This window comes from Macaca fascicularis, chromosome 3, assembly GCF_037993035.2.
Source record: "Macaca fascicularis isolate 582-1 chromosome 3, T2T-MFA8v1.1".
NCBI lineage: Eukaryota > Metazoa > Chordata > Mammalia > Primates > Cercopithecidae > Macaca > Macaca fascicularis.
This window is the reverse complement of record NC_088377.1, coordinates 144,059,748-144,077,172: the sequence shown is the minus strand read 5'-3', so window position 1 is coordinate 144,077,172 and position 17,425 is coordinate 144,059,748. Positions and strand designations below refer to the sequence as shown.

At 40.2% G+C, this 17,425-nt stretch overlaps 1 protein-coding gene across 16 annotated transcripts in view; it reads right to left on the bottom strand.

Annotated features, from left to right (window-relative positions):
* Positions 1-16,797, bottom strand: part of GSAP (gamma-secretase activating protein) — a 104,947-nt gene extending 88,150 nt beyond the window's left edge. For 12 of the 16 annotated variants that reach the window (XR_012432746.1, XR_012432747.1, XR_012432749.1 and 9 more), the window contains exons 1-3: positions 16,597-16,797; positions 6,449-6,525; positions 4,967-5,023 (exon numbers count right to left, since the gene is read on the bottom strand). Coding sequence is in view for 8 of the 16 variants with exons in the window: in XM_045387560.2 (XP_045243495.2) it covers positions 4,967-5,023; positions 6,449-6,525; positions 16,597-16,705 (243 nt within the window). In the remaining 8 variants the exon portion in view is untranslated. Of the gene's footprint in view, positions 1-4,966; positions 5,024-6,448; positions 6,526-15,888; positions 16,215-16,596 lie in introns of those variants that run through there. The other 4 variants (XM_045387562.2, XM_015447855.3, XM_074035695.1 and 1 more) reach the window with 3 other exon arrangements.
* Positions 16,798-17,425: the final 628 nt, after the last annotated feature.

Here is a 17,425-nt window from a genome sequence, read left to right as displayed (position 1 = left end):
CATGACAGAAGGTGGGAGAAAGAGGTGGAAGAGGGTGAGGAAGGAAAGCTATTGGCACTGTGCTTATGCTTATCCCATTACTTATGCTAATGGGAAGCATAAGTAATACATTGCTTATGCTAATGGGAAGCATAAGTAATACATTGCTTCTCTTTTGCCGATTCCAGGGTAAGACCATTAACTCAAAACTAGAGGTGGGGCGGGGCAAAGTGGAGTCAACCCACTTATCCCTATTGCTCCCACCAAGTACAGTTTTAAAACCCTGGACATATATTTTTTTAAGTTTCAAAGACGACTCTGAAATGCAGAGAGAAGGCAGCAGACTCTTTAGGGACCCCAGATCCTGATGAATGACATAGTGGCGAGTTCCCTGGGTTTTCCTTTTGTGTCATACAGCCTAGACTCGGAGCTAAAGGGGTGAAAACAACAGAAATACTGATGGGAGCAGACAAAAACACACACACATCCATGCTCTCTAGCCAAAGGAACTGGAAAGGTGAAACATAGCAAGAGAGAAACTTTTTACTATAACCACCCTAACTGCAGCTAAACACCACGAAAGTAAATGAAACCCCACTCCCATCTCTATCAGCAAAGTCTGCATGGGGAGCTTAGACTCCCACCTTTGCCCAGCTATAACAAGGCACCCTTCCCCCTTCTGCAAGATGAGTATCAAAGAAGACCAAAAAGGAAATCAGAACTTTCATCCATTCCCAGTGTTAAATAAGCCTTCCCCCACTAAAAGTGCCAGAAAAGCCACATGGATCCTGGACTCCCACCCAGACTCCAGTAGTAAAGAAGTCCCTTTCTACCTCCTCACTGGGATGGTGTCTGAGGTGGCTGAATGGGAAGCCAGAACTTTCACTACCACCCAGTGATAATGAGGCCTTCACCTACCTTTCCCCCATCCTGCTCCTCTGCAGTGGTATCAGTGGAGGCCAAGTGGGGAGACTGAAATCCCATTTCTGTCTGGCCATAACAAGACACTTCTCTCCACTAGGGTATCCAAGTAGGCCAAGTGGGGAACCTGGACCTTCACCTGGCACAACCTAGCAGTAGTAGGTTGTACCACCAACCCCACTAATTCCCCAATAGGTAAATTATCAGAGGTGGCATGCTAAAGAGAAGACTTAAATAAGATCCAGAGTTCCATAATGTAGTCCTCGAAATGTTTAGCATACAATAGAAAATCTCATGTCATACCAAGAACCAGGAAAATCTCAAACTGAATGAAAAAACAATAGGCACAAGCACTGAGATAACAAAGATATTGGGATTTTCTGACAAAGATTTTTAAAATGGTCATAAAAATGCTTCAATAAGTAATAACAAGTATGCTCGAAACAAATGAAAAAAGTCTCAGCAAGAAATGGAATATGTAAAGAAAAATACAAATGGAAATTTCACAGCTGAAAAATACAATTACCAATTTTTTTTTTTAGGCTCAACAACATAGTGGAGAGGACATAAGAATCAGTGAACTTGAAAACAATAGAAGTTACCTAATTTAAATGATAGACAGAAAACCGAAAAATAAAAGAAACAGAACCTCAGAGATCCGTGAGACTATAACAAAAGATCTACCATTCTTGTAACCAGAGTCCACAAAAAGCGAAGAGAAACAGATTGGAACATTAAGAAAAAATATTTGAAGAAATATTGGCTAATGACTAAAAATGTCCCAAATTTGGCAAGAAACTACAGATTCAATAAGTGGAGTGAACCTCAAACAGGGAAAATCCAAACAAATCCATACCAAGACACAGCATAATCAAACTTCAGAAAACTAAGGAGAAAGAAAAAATTTTTTTCAAAAACGGCAAAGAAAAAAAGTGACATCTAATGGGGGGAAAAAATTCAAAAGACAGCAGATTTATCATGAGAAACCAGAGAACCCAGAAGGAAATGGCACGTTTTTCAAGAGAGGAACAAAAAGAACTATGAATCCTGAATTCTATACTTGGCAAAATTATCCTTCAGTAGTGAAAGGAAAAAAAAGACATTCTCAGATGAAGAAAACTATGAGAACTTGTCATCAGCATACTTACCCTAAAAAAAATGGCTAAAAAAAGTTCTTGAAAGAGAAAAGAAATGATAAAAGGAATGTTAGAACATCAGAAAGAACCATGGAAAGAGCAAATATACAGGTAAACACAATAGACTTTCCTTCTCCTCTTGTGTTTTCTAAATTATGTTCGACAATCGGGGCAAAAAGTATAACATTGCCTGATGTGGATCTTAAAGAATGTATAGGAAATATCAAAGACAAAAACACGGGAAGGCAAAGAGACTTAAAAGGAGATAAGAGTTCTACACTTCATTTGAACTGGTAAAATTTCAACACCAATAGATCTTGTGGTGACGGAATAACTCTTTCTTGATTGCAGTGATAATTACAGGAATCTACACAAGTGAGAAATGGCATAGAACTATATGCACACATTCTGCTGACATTAATTTATTGGTTTTAATGTATTATCCTATAGTTACACAAGATGTAACAATTGAGAGAAACTGAGTGAAGAGTACACAGGACATTGCTGTACTTGTTTTTCAGATTTAAAAACTAAAAACTTTTAGAGAAGGATGGGTAAGCATTAAGACTGAGAAACCATTATCCCATCCTGAAGCTTAATTACCAAGAGAAAGACTTTTTTTTCCTCTTGATGGCACCATCTTTCTCACGGTGGCACCTTTGCAAGGAAAAATATAGTGCTTGAAAAGAATTTTAGGCTGGGTGTGGTGGCTCACACAGTAATCTCAGCACTTTGGAGGCTGAGGCAGGCAGATCACTGGCCAACATGGTGAAACCCTATCTCTACTAAAACAACAACAACAACAACAAAAATTAGCTGGGCGTGGTGGCACACACCTGTAGTTCCAGCTACTTGGGAGTCTGAGGCAGGAAAATTGCTTGAACCCCGGAGGCGGAGGTTACAGTAAGCTGAGATGGCACTACTGCACTCCAGCCTGGCAACAGAGACTCCATCTCAAAAAAAAAAAAGAATTTTAAAGCCCATCTAGATTTGGCATACAAATCCATTCCTTCAACAAAACCATCGAAAGGTCAGTCAAAAACACATATGGGCTGTAAGGGTTGTGCTTATGTGGAGAAGAGATGGGAGAAGGGGAGGGTTTGTTTAGCAACTATGGTTCAGAAGCAAAATTTGCCTGTTTACAAAGCTAGTTTAAATTTCCTATTAATGTATCCTTTGGCCAATTTATTTTCTGGACTAATTTTCACATTTTGGAATTCAAAGCAGCTTTGTCACCGGAAAATTTTTGAAAAACAGCCACTCTGGAGGGAACCTATTACTATCAATCCATTGAAAAATATTCACTGCACTCCTACCACTCACAGGCAGTAAGCTAAAGGTAACCGGGATGAAACACATTGGTATGCAAAGTGCTCCTACTGTCAATGCTCACAGTCTTGGGAAATGTGAGCAAAATATGACCACAAAAGATAACAGCAGTCACCACAACTGGATTGGGAGAAGACAGACTATGGTGTCTCCTCTCAATCCATTTTTTTAGAATACATGCCACACAGAAATTAAGCAACAATTGCACTGAAAACTTGATATTTTATTCTCTTTCCCTAGACTGTGTATTGTGAAAGACTTTACGTTGATCATCACTGTGTCTCCAGCACCTGACAGGGAAAACACTCAATGTTTATTTGTCGGATCAGTGAATGAGTGAGTGAATGAATGAATGAATGAATGTGAAAGGGGTGGAAGAAGGAAGAGAGAATTAACCAAGCAGCATATTGGAACCCTGAAGAGTAAGGCGACCTGTAAGAAATTTCTAACGGATAAAGGACATTTAAGTTAAAAAATGTCCAATATTCAATTCTAAATTGTTTTTACATAGGCACAAAATTACTCCCTCTCATTTGCTCCCAGAATTAGACAAAGTCGCCCGTCACATCAACCAATGCCTTATGTGAGTAATCTGGGGAAAAAAATAAGGAAAGGGGTTCCTTGTCTGAATCATTAAGAAATAATGAGAAACAAGACACGTGAAGGTTAAGCAGAAGCAGAAAGAGTCAGAGGTCATTATACGATGATGTGGAAGTACACAAATCTCAAGGAGGACACTGGACCTCCTACTTTCTTACAGGATACTGAATAATTTGTTTGAGCCAATTTTACTTAAATCTCAAAGGTCTAAGAGACTTCACCTTACAATTTGGTTCAATAGTCCTTGTGTTTTTTGTTTAAGATAATAGGACCAAGAGATCATTAAGGGATAAGAGAAGGAAAGCAAAGAAATACAAATTTTTAGAAAATAAAGTTGGTATTCCCACTCCTAGATATGCATACAAAAGAATTTTAAAATAGCCACGTATACAATAGTGTTCATAATAGATAAATGTTAGAAACAGGTGCCCATCAACAAATAAAAGAATAAAACTATTGCATATACTGTGATAACTGATTGCATGAATTGGTGTTATTCTGTCATACTCAATTGAGTTAAATCAAGAGATCAGGAGAGGAAAAGAGAAGCACACGGGGCACAAGTGCCTGGCCAGGTGTCTTGCAAGCCAGCTGCCAAAATGACCAAATGCCATAAACTTAAGAATAGCTTCACCTAGTAGCTACTGAAACAAACTGCCATGGCTCTGAAACTAGTTTTACCTACTGCTTTCACACACCAGTGAGATCTTGCCAGGTCCTAGAAACTTTCCTATTGCCAGTGAGTTTTCTTTCAAAGCCATATGTAACATTGCTCTTTCTGATAAAAACCCCCAAACTTTCTTAGTTCTTTGGACATACCAAAGACCACCCTGGCCTGTGTGCATGTCTTAAATTGCAATTCTGTTTTTTCAAATAAAATGTTTAGAGAAAAAAGAAAATAAAGTTGGAATTTATGTCTAGAAAAAGGAGGAGACAAAGAAGAAAACTCTAAAGGCAGTAAAGTAACCAACGAGTAATCTATGATTTATGGTGATTTTTACCTCATTTTGTCTGGTTTGACAATCATATAATCCAAAGATGACATTTCCCTTATCATCCTAAAAAAAAATTAAACAGATGTTTATTAAATGTCATTGCTTAGGAAGTTAGAATGTTACTAGTTTTAAAACCAACCTGCAATAGCTCAATCTTAGCAGTAAGTACTTTAAAAGAAGCTTTCTGTGCCTGTCAGAGGGGCACTGAATCCAGTTCAGCTAGTCATTTGGGCTCAAAGAATGAAATGCATCAATAGTGTAGAGCTCAGTGAATTTGGGGAACTGTCTAGTAGGACTGAGCATGGTGAAGGAGTAAATCTTTTTATACTTCCACTTATGTCTTTGAAAATATACACATATGATAGATAATAGGGATGCCTAGGACAAGTCCATAGCATTCTTATAAGTAAAACATTGTGAATCACACAATTCCTTAAAGGTACCATTCTAAGACACAACTTACAATAATCATTTTTACTTAAATAAAAGTACAGTGATGTAACTGTGCAAAGCAAACTGGCCACTTGAATTATTCATGTGTGCTTATTATAGTAAAGCTAAATTTTCCTTAGAACACTTGACATTGAAAACACATTGTTAAATAACAATGCTGCACATGCCTGTAGTCCTAGCTACTGGGGAGGCTGAGGCAGGAGCTCAAGGAACCTACTTGAGCCCAGGAGTTTGAGGCTGCAGTGAGCTATGATTATGCCACTACACCCCAGCCTGGGTGACAGGGTAAGACCCTGTTTCTAAAAACAAAATAATAACAATGCTTCAAAAGTCAAGTCCTAACATATCTACGTCTGAAGAGACTAATCATATTTAATATTTTCTCCAATGATAAAATGTTAACATATTAATTAGGTTTAAATATTTTTACTTGGCATTTTTTGTCTAGAAAATAAAATTGTTCATTGATTCAAAATTTGAGTTATTATGTCAGATATGCCCATTTAGTTTTATTTTAAAATGAAGAAACATTTAATACTAATTTTTTTTTTTTTTTTTTTTTGAGACAGGATCTCGCTCTGTCACCCAGGCTGGAGTGCAATGGCACAATCTCAGCTGACTGCAACCTCCACCTCCTGGGTTCAAGTGATTCTCCTGCCTCAGCCTCTTGAGTAACTGAAACTACAGGTGTGCGCCACCACGCCCAGCTCATTTTTGTATTTTTTTGGTAGAAACAGGGTTTTGCCATGTTGGCAAGGCTGGTCTCAAACTCGTGACCTCAAGTGATCTGCCTGCCACAGCCTTCCAAAGTGCTAGAATTACAATGTGAGCCACCATGCCCAACCTTATACTACTAAATTTCAATCACTTTATTCAATCTCACACACACAAAGTCATAAGTTAAGATTAAATGCCAACAAGTTTATTCATTACCCCTCAATAAGATACAGTATAGAATTCTGTAAAAAGAGAATATAAATGATTAAAAACAGTATATTTTACATCTTACCACAATAAAAAAGAATATAGACATACCTTATATGTATAAATAATATTTCCATTTCTTTCAACATTTAATACACGTAAGCTCTCATAATCATTTTCTAAAACATCTGAAATGATAATAGCAGGTTAATACTCAGCAGAAGATGGTTAGAAACATATCTAACCAATATATTAGTAAAGGAAACCAAATATAAATATATACTAATAATTCTATTATATAAAACTTAAAAACAGGCGAAACGAATCTCTTTTATTAGAAGTACAAACAGTAGTGACCTTTAACGAAGGAGAAAGCCATAGTCATTGAGAGGTATCTCAAGTGAGCCTTGTTAGGTGTTGGTAATGTTAAATGTCTTGGGTATACTGATATACTCTATGATAACTCACTGAGCTGTATGCTCTTTTCTGTGTGAATGTTATACAATAAATTTCAAGTATCTGTTAGTTTTTGCTTTATGCATTTTGAGGATACATCATTAAGGGCATACAAATTTAGAATTGTTATAGCCTCCTGGTGGATTAACCACTGTTAGGCTCTAAGCTGAGTGCCAGCTGTCTGAGTACTCAATTAAAACAAGATTAAAAAGTTAATATTAACTTTTTAACAGTCAAGCTTTTAATCACTTACTGTGATGCTATAAAGCAAGAGGCTCAACAAGAGAAAGTGCTAATGTCCCTGGTCTATTTTCTCCCCATGGAATGGTGCCGTTAGCCAAGGGTCAAGTGAATCAGCATAGATATGGAGCTCTCTTCACTATCGAGGGACCCTCCCAAAAAGGTTCCTGCAGTATCATGGATCCAGGTGCCAAGGGTAGGGAGAGGGAGAAGAGCTAGGAGTGGAAAAATATTTCACTGCAGTAGAGAAAAAGCAGTCTTCAAAGCTTCCCTCTTCCACCTGCTAAGGTGGTTTTAGTGGTTTAGAGGCACCTGAGAAAGTTCTCTGCTAAAGGCCTCTGATAAAGAGGCCTCTAAATGAAGAACCTGGGCTAGGAATGCAGCTATCTGTAACAGTATGGCTGGCCAGCGGGGCCTGAATCACACCCATAACTCATTTCAGGGACTACGGTGCATTGGCCACACACCGAGTCGGATTTGAGGAGGGCAGCTTTCTCCCGTTAAGGCCTGTCAGATAAAGTCTTTGTAACTACACATGGTTGGGTCTGAAAAATTACACATAAATTTTTAAAATAGGAGCTGGATTAGCAACCCTTTATTCATTATACAACGTCCTTTATTTCTAATAATTATTTTTACTTTAAGGTCTACTTTGTCTGATATTAATATAACTACATCAGCTTGGTTAGTGCTTGCATAACTTTGTTATTAATATTCCTGTGTCCTTATATTGAAGATATGTTTTATAAGCAGTATCTACTTGGGATTTTTTCCTCCAATCTGACGTTCTTAATCTTTTAATTGGGGTATGTAGTCCATTTACATCTAATGTAATTACTAACATATTGGGTTGATATTTGTCATATTACTATTTGTTTTCTATGTGTCTCACCTGTTGTACTACTCTTCTGGACTAAGTTTATGATTTCATTCTATTACCTATTAACTTGTCAGTTACATGTTTTTGCTATTCTTTTATTAGTTATACTAAAAGTTATAACATGCATCCTTGACTTATGTTTTAGTATTATGTGATGCAAAAAAAAATCTGAAGCAACTGAAACTCTCATACATTGTTAATAGGAGTATAAATTGGAAAACTGGCAGTACCTAGTGAATCCGAACACATGACTCAGCAACTACACTTGTACATATATCCTCAAAAGAAATATATACATATATTTAGCAAGGGACCCATAAGAATGTCTATAGTACTGTGGTACATTATTGCCCAAACCAGAAACCCAAACTATCCATTAAGTGAAGAATGAATAAATTGTGTTATATCCAAACAATAGCACAAAACAATGAATTAACATTCTGCAATAATACATATAAAACTGAGCAAAAGAACCTTCCCCACCACCAAAAGAAGGTACAAATTGTATGTTTCAATTCATACACAAGTTTTCGATAATAGGCACAACTAATCTACAGTGTTAGATAAGTGACTACTAGAAAGGACCATGAAGGACTTCTGAGGTTCTGTTAATGTTTTCCTCGCTGTTCTGAGCCCTAGTTGCATGAGTGTGCTTCACTTTGTGAAAATTAACTAAGCTGTGAACTTATAACTTGTGTCCTTCTCTATATGAAAGCCATATTTTGCGGAAGGACATACAGACTCTTTACACAAAACATTTAACTTATAAGTTAACTGACCATCTTTCTTCTAAAATTTTAGGATATTTCTCCTAATTCTACAGTTAAAGGATTTAAACATTGGGAGATTCAGCATTGTAATTATCACTAATTGGGCAGAAGTGTGTATTTTTCCAATTTCCTCAAAAGTTATCCATAATTATGGCCAGGCACAGTGGCTCATGCCTGTAATCCCAGCACTTTGGAAGGCTGAAGCAGACGGATCACTTGAGGCCAGGAATTCAAGACCAGCCTAGTCAACGTGGTGAAATCCAATCTCTACTAAAAAATACAAAAAATTAGGTGGGCATGGTGGTGCACACCTGTAATCCCAGCTACTCAGGAGGCTGAGACAGGAGAATCACCTGAACCCAGAAGGTGGAGGTTGCAATGAGCTGGGATCGAGCCATTGCACTTCAGAGCAAGACTCTGTCTCAATAAATAAATAAATAAACACATAAATACATAAATAAATAAATAAAATTGCTTAAATTTGACTCGTTTTTACATTAATTATGACAAATTCTAATATTAAGACAAAACATATGCAAAATATCTGTAACTCAGCAAATTTCTATCTATATTCCTAAAAGGAAAAGACAAGATAAAAAATAAGGATAATTGGTGAGCTGGATACCGGCACTGGAGCTGGACGTGGGAAACATTTAGAGAGAGGAAGAGCAGGTTTCACTGAGAACTTAGACATCATCCTGAGATCTCTCTTCCCTTCCCCTCACAAGCAGCAGCTTTGTGCATCTCCTAGGGGCAGGGCAAAAGGATAGGGCAAAGTGTTTTCTACACATGGGTATAAACGTTTGTCAGTATATTGACATGTATATTGAGATGTCAGACTCACTTCACACCGAAGGATAATAAGGATAATAATTTGGTCTCTTAGGGGACTAGGATTTAAATAATCAGTTTATGGGCCGAGCATGATGACTCATGCTTGTAATCTCAGCACTTTGGGAGGCCAAGGTGGGAGGATGGCTTGAGCTCAAGAGTTCAAGACCAACCTGGGCAACATAGCAAAACCCCGTCTCTTAATAATAATAATAATAATAATGCTTATGGCTAAGTAGCCCTTCACAATTTAGAGAGTTCTCATTTCTATCTCATCTGCACTGTACAAGGTATTCCAGGCCTACTACACTTTTCAATGAGATAATGATACTTGACCCATATACAGTGAAAAGGTGGCATAGACTGAACTCAAACCTAGAAAAAGGTAAACAGAACAATGAGCTGAGTGTTCTATCAAGCTTACAATGAGAAAATGGGTAATTACTCAAAAGTCCTTTGAAAGGTAGATACTGTAGACATCTAAAGAGAACTTCAGTGAGTTCTTTTTCATCCTGTACATGACTCCAAACTTCTGGAATGCAATGTGTCAATATTTTGAGAAGTATTTTTTTCTTTCAAGATTATAAGTATGCTGGGAGAGACCGTCTCAAAAGTACACTTAAAAGGTTTCAGCTAAGATAAGAAACTTCTTTACAAGAAATCTTGCTAAATCCAATTTACTTGCAAAGGCATATCTATTTTCAGATTACTATAACATTAAGAGGAAAAAATTCTCCAACAAACGCAGATTACAATAAATGACACATGCTTATCCCATTAAACTAGTGGTTCTCAACTCTGGCTGTCTTAAAATCATTGGGGAGCTTTTAAAAGAACACTGATGCCCCAAGCCATACCCAGGACAGTCTGATTTTATTGAGCTGGTGTGGAGCCCACTCTCTGATGTATATGTATGTGTTTTAGGTTCCCTGGGTGATTCTAACGGGCAGCCAGGGTTAAGAACCACTGAACTACAAATGTACATTACGTATTAAGCAGTATTCGTTAGAGGGCATAACTTGGACCATCTTATAACCATGACAGACAGAGAGTTGAAAGAAATAAAAATAATGTTGTCATGGGAGCATTAGGTAATAACTGCAGGGCTGAATAACCCTGCAGTTAAGTACATGGTTCACATTTCAAGGACATTTGAAATAGACAAATTTGGTAATGTTGCAAATCCACAGACCAATGTCTCACCACATACTATTAAGCCATCAGCTCTTCCTCCCTGGACTAGTTGCCCATGTCTTAACACACCCTTTTAAAAGAAGTATTCAGTAACCTCTTTGCTTATTCATTCTGACTCTTCTCCCAGTAGTACATCACTGGAAAGTCCAGAGGAAGAAGTTTTGCAATTTCAAATGAGGAAATGTGGTTTATTTTCACAGTTTAGTGTACTCAGTGCTCATGAAGAAAACAATGTAGCATTTTGATAGATACTTGCATAGGTAAACCTATAAAAGAAAGGAGAGTACCTAGATATTGAAGGTATTGGCAAGGCATAGCTCTTGTAAAACAAAAGCTGGTTGGCCAGATATTCTCATTAGTTTCAATCTATTCTTTGTCAAACAAAAGTGATTTCACTTTACAGGAAGAGGGTTTGTCAAATGTGTACGTTTTATCCCAAACTGCTGTGAGACAAAAATCAAAGTATTTGTCTTTCCAGTAACCATACTTAAGGAAAAAAATGTCATGCAGCCTCATACAAAATTTTGAACTAGTTCCTAATACATACATCAAGAGGTGATAAAATATGATTATGCCTATAACATTATTATTCTGTAAATAATTCATATAAATCCTCAGGCTCAAGATGACCAGTTATTACAATTCCTAAACCTATGCAGTAAACATCATGTGATTTATATTTCATATTCTGAGTAAAATGAAGTTAAGAGAGAAATGAGAATTAGAAAAGGAGACCAGGAAAGAATTAGCAGAAATAAAAGTAAAAAGGACAGATAGTGGCAAGAAAATAGTTTTAAAAAAAAAAAAAAGTGAAAACAATGTGACTAAGGTAACCTTCTGGCCCCCAAATCAATCTAGGAATATATAGGAGGCAACATAAAAAAAGTACTATTCTTGAATCAGTCACTTGGTAAAATATACCACTTCCCTGGCAAAGATTACAATATTTGAAAGACAAGTCATTCTGGTGTTTCATAAATCCAAGACTAATAAAAGCAGGCAAGAAAATCTACATCCTTTCCAGTCTTCAACATTGACATTTAAATGTTAGAAAACTTACATATTGTGGATCTTATTTTCTTGAAGATGTGATCAATCCCAACAAGGGATTGAGCACTGGATGCAAAAATCAACATGTAAGATCTGTTACAGTGCTGTATACCAGCAATAGTTACAACATGCCATGTTTTTAAGTGTGCTAGTTATGAGAGCAACAAAAAATAACCTAGGATGAAATCTAGCAAAACATGTGCAGAACCTTCATGGAGAAAATTCTAAGACTTATTAAGAGTCATTTAAAAAGATCTAAATAAATAATGAGCTATACTTTATTCATAGTTAGGAAGATCCAATATCGTATAATGCCAATTCTCCCCAAGCTGATCTATAGAGGCAGTGTGACTAAAGGAAATCCAAATCAACTCTTTTGTGAAATCTGACAGGCAGATTCAAAAAAATATATATGAAAAAGCAAAGGGCATACAACAGCTAAGACATGAAGAATACTAAGGTGAGGGGAGTTACCCTACCAGTTCTCAATACTTATCATATAGCATAGTTATTAAGATGCTGTCATGGCCTGGCATGGTGGCTCACGCCTGTAATCCCAGCACTTTGGGAGGCCGAGGCGGGCAGATCACTTGAGGTCAGGAGTTTAAGATCAGCCTGACCAATATGGTGAAACTCTGTCTCTACCAAAAATACAAAAATTTGCTGGGAGTGGCAGCGCATGCCTGTAATCCCAGCTACTTGGGAGGTTGAGGCAGGAGAATTGCTTGAACCTGGGAGGCGGAGGTTGCAGTGAGCTGAGATCATGCCACTGCACTCCAGCTTGGCGACAGAGCCAGACTCTCAAAAAAAAAAAAAAAAAAAGTTATCAAGTTGAGATAATGGAACAAAATAAACTCAGAAAAGGAGACCTACATAAGGCAGCTTGATGTGACAGAAGGGGCTTTGTTGTGAGAACTAAAAGGACTATTTGGTTGATAATATTGAAACAATTAGCTATTAATATTTTTTTAATTGGACTCCTACATATCACATAAAAATAAATTCTAGGTGGATTAAAATCAAAATGTAAAAAAGTCATAAAGCTTCTAAAAGTTAATATTAAAAATGTCTTCACGACTTCAAAACAGGGAGGACTTAAGAGATCCTAAAAGGTACAAACTATAAAGAAAAACTCCTAATTTAGACTACATTAAAATTAAGAACTCCTGTTTATCAAAGGCACCATCACAAACTGAAACAAAAGTGATAGATTGAGAGAAAAATATCTGCAACATATGTGATAAACAAAGAACTAGAATCCCAAAAACATAACTCCTAAAAACAATCAATTAAAAAAAATAGGAAAGTGGACAAAAGGATGAATAGACATTTCACAGGCGGGGAAATTCAAATAGCCGGTAAATACATAGAGATGCTCAACCACGGAGCACAATGAAACAATTAGTCCTACCAGTTTGACAAAAAAAAATTTTTTAAATCCTGAACTGTCAAGGGCTTGTGAGGATAGTGAGTATCAGAAACATTTCCACACCACAAATTGGAGTGTTAATAAGTACAACACTTTGGAAAACAATTTGGCACTGCCCAGGAAAGATGAAGATGTGCACAGCCTATAACTCAGCAACTCCGCTTTTAGATATACATTCTAGAGAAACCTACGCCTGTGTGCACCAGGTGGTAAGAGTACTGACCATATAGCAAACCCCAGAAACCCCCCAAAAACCACCCACTGGAAAAATAAGTTGGGTTTCCTAGGAAGCACTCTGAGACAGAGTTTACTACCCAGTATATTCATCAGGGAGTGCTCAGGAAAGTGGGATTAACACCCGTAAGAGGAAGGAGAAGGAAGCAAGTCCTGGTAGGGTGAGAAGTCCAGCAGCAATGCAGGCCCAATATCCTCAGGTGACCTTGGGCCTACCACAGAGGAAGCTTCAGAACCGAAATGGAGTTGTCCCATGTTCAATCAAAATGGCCAGGCCTTTAAAGCCCACTCAATCTCATGTGGTCCATACCCAAAAGGAAGTGAAGTTGGGTAGGGCAGCCCTCTTGCCAGGCAATCCCTGAAGGGGCTGACAGTTGAAGACCGCCTGCTGACCATACTCACAGCATCTGGGACAAACTCTTCTTTGAAAGGAAAATCTAAGGGGTGCATCTCCATGTCCACCATCATGTTGAATTCACACGATGGAACACTATATGGCATTAATTAATACAAATTAATAATTTGCAGCTACCCAGTCAATATGAGTACATCTCACAATATTGAGAAGGAAAATAAGCAAAAGGAATACATACAGTATGCTTTAAAGTTCACAGGCAAGCAAAATGAAATATTTTGCCGAGGGAGATATACATATGGGCTAAACTACAAAGTCAAAGTAATGTTAAAATATAAAAATTTAAATGGTTGCTAACCCAGGAGGTGAGGATGAGAGAAAGAAAGAGAATCAGAAAGGAGCACATAAGAGCCTTCAAGAATCTTGACATTGCTGTATTTTTAAGCTGGGTAGTGGGTACATGGTTTTGCTTTGGTTTTTTATTATTTACAGCTACATGTTAAAATATTCTTTTATGCAGCTGTTTTGATTTTTAACAAATATCTTCTTTTATTTCAGGAGAAACCATTTTCTCAAAAGTTCAACCCAGAACCAGGAGCAAATGCAGTAACCAAATCTGGTCTCTTTCCTCCTTGACCCCTTTTTGACCAAAATGCTATCTTATAGGCACAGAATTTCCATGGCTGACTTAGCCCAGCTCTCTGTTTTGTCAGGAATATGTCATACATATTTCATGAGAATTACTTAGCATCTCTAAGAAAACTTCAATTGTATTTGTTGATGTAAAAATATTAAGGCTTCAAATTTAGAAAGCAAGTGTGCATAGAGGAGGCATTACAATGGTACAATTATTCATAATTTACATTGAAAAGCTGGAACTTTGAAAGGATAATGATTTGCACAAATGTATGTAGTAACTGCTGTGCTAGAAATGAGACAGAATCTCAGATTTCCCTGCCACTGCTATAAATTACAGAACAGGAATTAATTTGTGTGGGGGTATTTTTGAGCTACCACCCACTGGTGATTATCAGAGGTGATAATTATCTTAGTATAACAGGGCTAATATCTTGCCAAGATATTTGCTCTGAAAGAGCAAAATACTACCAGTATCAGAAAAGCTAGTATTTTCAAAAAGTACCTTCTGAGGACCTAGAGCTATCTGTTGTTTAGTGGAAGGTCAATACACAAGTTTATATTTCTTCAGAGATGAGCAAAAGATACAAGGAAGCCAGGTCCAAGTGGATCACACACAGCTTTTCAAGCACAACACACATTACTGAAACGTAAGACTGTGGCATTTCACACTTCATCTAACTTCTCATTTGCAGACACCTGCCATTTAGCAAAATAAAGTGGGAGTCCAGAAAAAGGAGTACTTCGTGGTAAAAGACAGAGCTGCCTGTTGTATTTCAAAAAGTTAAGCCTTCAAAAACTTTTCAGACATTTGGGCGACTTTTTTTTTGAGATGGAGACTTAACTGTTGCCCAGGCTGGAGTGCAGTGGCGCGATCTCGGCTCACTGTAACCTCTGCCTCTCAGGTTCAAGCGATTCTTCCGCCTCAGCCCTCCCGAGTAGCCGGGATTACAGGCGCGTGCCACCACGCCCAGCTAATTTTTGTATAAAATTCTTCTTTGACCACCCTCCCCACCTCGAAAAAAAGTAAAGCCTTACTAATCATGACACTAATGCAAACTCAACGCATACGCTACACAAACATATAACTCCTTATTTGGAACTAATAATATTCCAAGCCAAGGAAACCTACAAATAATTCCGCTATAGTCACAGGAGAGTGTGAAGATACAAGATAGCAACGTTGGATATGTAACTTACATCAATAAAAATTTCACCAGCGTTTAGGGAAAGGAGTTGTATATGTGGGTCATTTAATAACCACTTCCGAAAAACCCACTTCCAAATTTACCGAAGTGGACAACGCCCTACACGCAAGGTGAGACCCACAGGCATCGCTGCTTTGAAGCTGCATGTAAGCTCTGAAGCTCCAACATTTACAGAAGACTTTAAAAACTTTGTGAGACATCACAACGTTCTCCTTCTTTAAAGTAGATCAGTGCTGGGAAGGCTCAAAAGTCACTTTCACTCCCTTACCGAATCATCAAAAAGCCCCGAGGTGGCTGGACCGGGAGCCGAGCATCTCGCGCGCAGCCCCAGCCTGCACAGGTGCGGAGCTCGGGGGCGCCTGGGGGCTCTCGCTCCGCAGCCCGCAGCCTGGAGGCGGCCCCTGCCCTCTCGCGCCTCTAGCACCGAGCCCCGTGTCCCCTGAGCCACGGACACGGTTCAACAGAGGCAGAAACACGTCTCGCAAATGTGGGGACAAACTGTTCCACTGTTGGATATAGGGTGGTTTCCTTGGTGGTCACGGATTCTTTCTCAAAACGTGAAGCTTCCAGGAGCACCCCTGTCTCGGCAAAGCCCCTGCGCGGCCGATGAACCCCGCGGGAGGTGGGATGCGACCGCTGGGCTGAGCACGACCCTCTGCCCTCGCCGTGAGGTGATGCTGAGGGAACCGCCAGCGTCCCGGCCCCTCGGCCAACGGAGAATTGCCGCGGGCCGGCAGCGAGCCAGGCGCCTCAGGCCCCGCCGCCACCTGGCCCGGGCTCTGCCCCCAGACCTTCCGCTGTGGCCGGGTGAGGGTGGCAAAGCCAAAACAGCCCTCTGAGGAGGGGAGCGGCGCCCTCGCACCAGCCTCCACAGGGCGGCAGGGCTCCGAGTTGCTCCCCGCCGGGTCGGAGACCAGGGGCTATGAGGGACTCCCACTCCCCGCCCCCACCCCGCCCCGACGCGCGCCTCCAGCACCTGCGCCGCCGCTTCCGGTCTCGCTGGCCTCGGACGCCGCCCGCTGCGCCCGCAGCCACGGGAGCACGTCCTTCCCGAGGTCGAAGTCGGCGACGAGGCGGAGAGCCATCGCCCGGACACGGCCACCGGGCGGCTCTGGGGCCCCGCGCCGCGGGCATTCCCGGCCCCGCGTGGCCGCCTCGCCCTAGCGTCTCCGCGCCCGCCCCCTCCTTCCTCTCCCCCGCCCCCCGCTGCTTTCGGTTCCGCGGCGCCCTGGCCTGAGAAGCCCCGGCACCACCTCCTCCTGGCCCGCGGCCCTCAGCCGCTGGCGGCCCGCACCTGCCCCTGAGCCGGGCATGGCGGGTAGGGGTGGAGCGGGGAGGACCGGGCGCCAGGACCAGGCCCGCCGGGGCGGGAGGCCTCCGCGCGCACCCTCGGGGCCGAGGATAGAGGGCGCAAGGACGTGGGCGCTTCAGGGCCCTGGCGAGGCCGCTAGCCCAGTGGCTTCCAAACCTGGAGGGTAGGCCTATTTTCTTTATTCCCCGAGTGACCACTGTGCAGCAAAGTGTGGAAACCACTTGGCTTCAGAGAGCTGGGTCCCCTGGAGCAGTTCAGGGTCACCACAGAAGTAGGCCGTCTCTTAGGCCTATTCGCCCCAGCTTCGAGGTGGTGGTGCTTTATTAGTGTTATTAAGGTAATGAGTAGCAACTGGGAGCAGGTGACGAAGGTGATCCCATTGTAAGAGAAACGCTAAAAAGGGTTAATCCGCTTGATACAAACAGCGTCTTTTTTGTCTTTTAACTCCCTGCATTGGTTCGAGGAAGCTGAATTACCTAGGATTCCCCCTGCG